The 7,500-nt window shown below is 39.0% G+C and overlaps 1 protein-coding gene across 4 annotated transcripts in view; it reads left to right on the top strand.

Moving 5' to 3' along the window:
• Positions 1-7,500, top strand: part of LOC113800682 (bicaudal D-related protein homolog) — a 205,272-nt gene that overhangs the window by 195,951 nt on the left and 1,821 nt on the right. For 2 of the 4 annotated variants that reach the window (XM_070120584.1, XM_070120581.1), the window contains 9 exons: positions 22-168; positions 715-862; positions 1,420-1,532; positions 3,019-3,030; positions 3,504-3,635; positions 4,029-4,232; positions 4,624-4,758; positions 5,094-5,246; positions 5,515-7,500. The exon at positions 5,515-7,500 is cut by the window's right edge and continues 1,821 nt beyond it. In XM_070120584.1, coding sequence (XP_069976685.1) covers positions 22-168; positions 715-862; positions 1,420-1,532; positions 3,019-3,030; positions 3,504-3,635; positions 4,029-4,232; positions 4,624-4,758; positions 5,094-5,246; positions 5,515-5,706 — 1,236 coding nt within the window. In that variant the 3' untranslated portion in view covers positions 5,707-7,500. The remainder of the gene's footprint in view (positions 1-21; positions 169-714; positions 863-1,419; positions 1,533-3,018; positions 3,031-3,503; positions 3,636-4,028; positions 4,233-4,623; positions 4,759-5,093; positions 5,247-5,514) is intronic. The other 2 variants (XM_070120585.1, XM_070120582.1) reach the window with 1 other exon arrangement.

Below are 7,500 nucleotides of genomic sequence, written 5' to 3'. Positions count from 1 at the left end.
CTTCCTCCTCCTCCTCCACAGATCGACATCTTGACCGACAAGAAGATCGAACTTGAGCGAAGGATCGACAGCCTCTTGAGCGACCGCGAAGGACTCAGCGTCAACCTCGACGAGTCCGCCGACAGGATCCAGATGCTCGAGAAACAGTACAGGGAGCAGGAGATCATGGTGAGCTGGCGCTGGGATGTGGTGTGTGTGTGTGTGTGTGTGTGTGTGTGTGTGTGTGTGTGTGTGTGTGTGTGTGTGTGTGTGTGTGTGTGTGTGTGTGTGAGAGAGAGAGAGAGAGAGAGAGAGAGAGCGCATGGGAGGACATCCAGTGTTCATGGTGACAGCTTGGAAATAATTATCATGTGAGATAAGGAAAATGGATAATTTTTTTTACTTGGGTGACAAAATTTACTGTGTGAGTGCGTGTGTGTTTTCCGGGCATAGGATATCTGTAATGTTTATAAGACCAATGTTTATGATAAATGATAGTGATGCTGCACAGGTAGCCAGTTTCGATGTCCCCACTTCATGCAGCCACACATAAGCCCCAATGCTCATACATTCATCTCGAACCCCTTGCGTTTCCGACATGCTCCCCATACCATAAGCACCTTCTATATCAAAATAAACCTAACGCAATTAAAGGCAGTTCCTACATACACTTCCCATACTTCCACCAACGCCCTCTTCTTCTGCACCACCCTCATTCCCCTCCCTCTCCCGCAGCTCCGAAACAGCCACCGAGAACTCGAGGACCTCCGCCACACGAACGAGTCCTTGACGGGTCGTCTGGAGGCCGTGAGTCGAAATTCCTCCTCGCCTTCCATGGGGCAGACGTCGCTCCTCAACGAGATGGACATGTCGGACCACGAGGGTTAGTCTCGCCCTGCCACGGGGGAGGTTCCGTTGGGGGACCTCTTTCTCGCTCTGTCTGTCTGTCTGTCTGTCTGTCTGTCTGTCTTCTGTGTTCTATTTCTCGTCCCTGTCTATCTGTTTTTTTCCGTTCTCATGTCTCTCTCTCTCTCTCTCTCTCTCTCTCTCTCTCTCTCTCTCTCTCTCTCTCTCTCTCTCTCTCTCTCTCTCTCTCTCTCTCCTCTCTCTCTCTCTCTCTCTCTCTCTCTCTCTCTCTCTCTCTCTCTCTCTCTCTCTCTCTCTCATTCTCACTCTCACTATTACTGTCTCTCGTTCTTTTTCTCTTATATAAAAAAATGAAATCCCATTGACGTATTTTTATAGCTTATCAATTCGACTTTACAGCTTGAGTATTAATCAACAACATGATGATTATGATCACTTTCTCTAAACCATTATACGATAGAATAAACAACAATAAAACCACCCTTACCACCTTCATCATCACCATCATTACCGCCGAAGTCCCCCTCAACTAACCTCCTCTCCCCCCTTCTCTCCCCCTCCCGCCCCCCACAGCGTCCCGACCCCACTCGCACCCCAGCATGCAAGAGGACCTGCTGGACATGGACGAGTTCGAGTGCGACGACCCCATCATTTACCCGACTTCGGACGCCGAGACTCTCAAGACCGTGAGTACCCTGTGGCTCCGCCCTGTCGTGCTCTCGCCCTCGCGTTTGGGGCGTCGGGCTGTCTCTGTTCGCTTCTCTGTGTGTGGATATGTAGATGTGCGTGGATGTGTGTGTGTGTATGCATATTCATTATATATATATATATATATATATATATATATATATATATATATATATATATATATATATATATATATATATATATATATATATATATATATATATATATATATATATATATATATATATATGTATGTATGTATGTATGTATACATACCTCATACACCTCATACACATATGTACATGTACATACCTGTTCCCATATATGTTATATACCGTCACTTTATTATAAGTTCTGAAGATGGACGGACTTTGCATTTGACTGCATTTATTTCCCTTGCTTTTGATGCAATGAAGAGCGTCATGTAGCATGAAAAGCATGATGAAGAAAATAGTTTTATTGTGTATATATTATAGTCATGCTATGCATTTTTTATGTCTCTTAGATATTCATGCATAAGCGTCTTTGTGTTTTATATAATATATATATATGTATATATATACATATATATACATATATATATATACATATATATACATATATATACATATTTATACATATATATAAATGTATATATATATATAAAGGTATATATATATAAATGTATATATATATATATATATATATATATATATATATATATATATATATATATATATATAAATGTATATATATATATATAAATGTATATATATAAATGTATATATATATAAATGTATATATATATAAATGTATATATATATATATATATATATATATATATATATATATATATATATATATAAATGTATATATATAAATGTATATATATATAAATGTATATATATATAAATGTATATATATATAAATGTATATATATATATATAAATGGATATATATATATATATATACATATATATATATATATACATATATATATATATATAAATGTATATATATAAATGTATAAATGTATATATATATATATATATATATATATATATATATATATATATATATATATATATATATATATATATATTTATATATACATACATACTCATACACTCTATATTTTTCATGCACGAACCTTTAGTCAAGCAATACGTTTTCAAAAAATGAAGTATAGAGTCAGACAGAGACGCACTTAAATTAAAGTGATATAAAGTCAAACTGCTTTCGATTTGCAAAATGCCTCTTAGATGCATGAAGATACTAGTTGTCATTCATATAAATCTTGTCGGATCAGTACTAGCAATAGCAAGAACGCACTTGGTAGTATCTAGTTCCCACCAAGAAACTGCTTTGGCAAAACCCTTTTTTCTCAGTGAATAACTTTTAGAAGCTTGCCACGACATCTTCCATCAGTGTGTGGTGTAAAATCATATTTCCCGTTTTCTGTGATGCGATTTCTAATTTTTGTTTCTCGTTTTCTTTCTTTTCAAGGACACACCTTCTGTAAGTGACAACATCCCTGCACCAGTCCGACAAACAGTAGTGTTCTGTTAGGGGGTTTAGTGAACCCTTTTCTCACTTCTTTTTTTTTTGGCAACTCCAGAATTATGCAGATTGTTTCCTTACGTTTTTAATAAATTGATTGATTCAGAGGAATATAATTTGATTTTCTATTCTATTTGTGATGGTTATTCCTTCGGAAGTTATGATTTCACTCTGACGTTTTTATATATTTGCCAAATAAAATCATATTTTAAAAATATACATTTGAATTATTAATATTTCTGGGTTTGCCACCATCTGCATGAATTATAGATATATTAGACATACATAAATTAACTCTGAGCCTTGGCATGCATACGTTCGTCCAAATAGATGAATTTACTTTTAAGTCATGAACTATTTAGACTTAAGATTCAGCTACACACGTATACATACACACACACGGACATTACTAACCTGTCCCGTCACTCCAGCTGCGTCAGGAGGTGGTGGAAGTGATCGGTCAGCTGCGGGTTCTGACGGACCAGCTGAGGCACCGCAGAAGGAACTCCCTGACGTCCCTCTCGACCAACTCCTCGGATGAGCTCTCGCCGGATAAGTTGAAGGTGACTGATGACTTCCGCGATGTCGTTGTTATTTGGCTTGTCTTGATTTTGTATTTTGTAGTTTTTTTTGTTCGTTTAGTTGTCGGTGTTTTCTTTTCTACTCTTTTGATTTTTTGTTGAGGGATTTTTGGTGCTTTACCATATGGTTTTATGTCTTTTTTACCGCCTTCCGTTTTTTTTTCTTTCTTCAATTCACGTCTTGTAAAACACATTTAAAGTTTTGGATATGTCATTGTTCATGAATTAAGGTTTCATTATTTACAAATCTCAAACTTCGATATAGCAGTCAGTAATTCACAACATCTGGGTCCTTTAGTCCTTCTCTTCCCATGAATCTCCTTTCTGTTACGCCCACTCGACGTCCCCGCCTCTAAATTCATCCCCCTTCTTCAGACCGGCGTCCTAGGAGCTGTGGCGAAGGAGTTACGCGGCCTGGTGCGGGACCTCCTTCGTCGAGAGGCCCAGGGGCAGTGCGGTGCTTGCGGACGCGGGGGAGAGGACCGTGTTCAACTGGAACAGGAGGTCCACCGCGCCCTCGAAGCTGTCGACAAGCTGAACATCGAGCTGAACGAGACCAAAGATAAACTCAAGGCCAAGGTGAGTTTTTTTTTTTTACCTCTTCGGGGTGTAGAAGGGTGTGGTTTTGTTGTCCGTCTTGTTAAAAAGCTTTGAAAAGCATTTAAGCTTTATGTTTAAAAGAATGATACGTCGATTCATGTATTGGAAGATGGAAGATAAATACAAAAAAACAGTCTAGTGTTTGAAAGATAACACAAAGAAGTATATATTTGCCAAGAGTGAGAGATCGACGCAGGCATATCTTCTAGTATATATATGTCAGTAATTTCTAACTTGTGTTTAATGACCTTGCATAAGTAAACTCTGCCCAAACACTGTGTACAGGAGTTTTATAGTTCATTCATAAAATCATTGCATCGCAGTATTTTTCCATTATTGTTTTCTCCTAACACTTCAATCTGATTTCCAGAGCGACGAGGCCGATGAGTTCAGTCATCAAGTGACACTCGGGGAGGCGCAGCTCAAAGCCGTCACAGAGGAGAGAGACAACCTCAAGCATGACCTTGAGAACACGCACCTTGCCAAGGACGAACTGGTCAAGAAGGTGAGAGGGAGAGGGAGAGGGAGAGGGAGAGGGAGAGGGAGAGGGAGAGGGAGAGGGAGAGGGAGAGGGAGAGGGAGAGGGAGAGAGAGAGAGAGACGGGTAAAAAGAAAGATATCTGTTTATACAATAGAAATTGTGGATGAAACGGCGAAACTGAATGAGTCACAGAGAAAGAGAGAGAGAAAGAAAGAGAGAGAGAGAGACAGGTAAAAAGAGAGAAATCTGTTTATACAAAAAAAAAAAAAAAAAAGTGTGAATGCAACGGCGAAACTGAATGAACCAGAAAAAAACAAAAAATCACACAGCTCCCTAACCACGCCCCCCTCCTCCTCCAGGCGTGGGACATGCGAGACAACGCCGTGGCCCGGAAGAACGCTTGCGAGATCGAGCTGGCAAGGACCCGCATCGACGTCATGCAGATCAACTCGCAGCTCATGGAGGCCATCCAGCAGAAGGTCGAGCTCTCGCAGCAGCTGGAGCAGTGGCAGGTCGGTGTTTGGCCTTCTGTAGAGGTGGTAGTTGCTATGATAACAGTAGTAATGGTAGTATTGGTAATGATAATGATAGTACTGGTGATAAGAGTGATAAGCACTGTTACTATTCGTGTTATCATTATTTACATTACTGTGATTATTATCAGTGTGTGTGTTTTTGTTTTTTTAGTGCTCATGATAATGGCAATGACAACAACAATATCCATTTAATCTGTACTATGTTCGCCCCGCCCCGCCCTCTAACGCCCAACTGTTCCCGCAGGTGGACATGCAGCAGCTCCTGGACGAGCAGATGAGGAAGAAGCTGTCCAAGCTGGAGATGGCCGCCGGAGCCTCACGGTCCCAGGTCCACGCCCAGACCAACGGCAGCGACTCCGACTCCTCCTGCAGCGGCAAGACCTCCCCGAGGAAGAACTCGCGCCTCTTCTCCCTGCTGACGACTCTCAAGCGGTAACCCCGAGACATAGCTTACGAGAGCGAGAGTCAGCGGCCGGTTAGGGAAAGAAGGAAGAAACTGTAGTTTCATCAGTGACTATGTTCATTCTGTTTTTCTTTATTCGTGTGAAAGGAACGGAGTCGTCATCTCTTGTAACACCTTTTTAAAAGAAAACCTGGATTCTTTCTGTTGATATGATTAGAACTACAACAAAACCAGCGGATTCACTTGTAATACTTTTTAAAAAATCAAAATGGCATTATTGTGTATATGTTAAAAAAAAAAATCAAGATTGTTTGGATGAAATTCATGCAAAATTCACTACGTAAACACACGCGAGGCCTTGCAACACCATGTCGAAACTTCAGGGTTCAAGACCACGGTGTCTCTCTTGTATGGTTTGAAGGTCGTCCAAGGAACATGGTCGTCCCGGTCGTAGCTAGAGACGACCACCCCAACCACCGTCAGACCCTTAGCCACCTTTGTGCATACACAGTCTCTGTTTAGCATGTAAGATTTCGTGTGTTTTTTTTTTCTTCTAAGATTGGTCATTTTTTTCTCCCCCACACTCGCAGAAATAAGCCTTAATAGGTTGAAAACACTCGACCGTGTTGATACTATGGTAGAAAAACCCACAATGCACAAACAAATTTTATTGAAATAAATAGTTTCAGTAAATCTAGTTTGTGCATTGTGTTTGCTTTCTACTACCTTAATAGGTTTAGAAACTCTCCCAAATGCTACTCACACGATGGCCTTCCGATTTAAGAGAAAAAATATATATGTTAACAAAGTATTTATAGATATACAGTTTATCTTTCGAATACTAGAATGCTACATTGTATTTATCTTTTATCTTGACTTCACGAGCCGATGGTTTGGATTTTTTTTAACGTTGAGCTTTAATTTGAATGTTTTTGCAACTTGCCCAAAACAAGGTTTGTTTGTGGGAAAGGGTGAATTTTCTTTCTGCAATAGAGACAAAGAGAAAGAAGTTTAATATTCTAAGGTTAAGGAAACATTCTCATGCAATAAAAAAATTACGTTATATCTTATAAAAGTTTTCTTCTTTGTTGAAATTATTTTTTTTGGGAATGCATTGCTGGCAAAACAGGCGGGATGTACAAAGAAGGAGATTTTATCGATCTGAAAATGGAAAAAAATAATCTCTAAAGAATAGTTTTTATAGATATATATTGACGTAGTAATAATATACTGTACTTAGCTGTGATATACTGAGCTCTTATTTGGCTTCTACGTGTCTGCATTCCCTTCTTTCCGATGCTATTTGACCAACTTCCTAGTCTTGACAACACTGATAAAGCCTCAGTATAAATATTATACTGAGTTTGAAACATTTAATGACGAAGCTGTAAGTGGTAAGCATTAACATGTTTTTTTTTTAATATATATATAACAGGATTTACACATGTATGTCAAACCCATTTTCTTTAGAATATAAGTTCTTCGACATATGGTCATGTTCATGCTTACATTACTGTATGAAGCTTATATATTTACGTGTGTTTATATTTGCTAGTACAAGTACACATAAACATGTATGCAAGCATGTGTGTGTGTGTGTGTGTGTGTGTGTGTGTGTGTGTGTGTGTGTGTGTGTGTGTGTGTGTGTGTGTGTGTGTGTGTGTGTGTGTGTGTGTGTGTATTTGGGTCCATACCTTCTCCCAGTAAGTATGTACTGTATGCATATGAACCATATGTGTGAACTAATCGATATTCCACATTGAGTGTTATATCGATTAGTGTATTCCCTTCTATTCGGTTATCTGAACCTCTTATGCTGGTACTTGG

Source organism: Penaeus vannamei, chromosome 4 (assembly GCF_042767895.1).
Source record: "Penaeus vannamei isolate JL-2024 chromosome 4, ASM4276789v1, whole genome shotgun sequence".
Lineage (NCBI taxonomy): Eukaryota > Metazoa > Arthropoda > Malacostraca > Decapoda > Penaeidae > Penaeus > Penaeus vannamei.
This window is presented reverse-complemented; position numbering and strand designations above follow the sequence as displayed.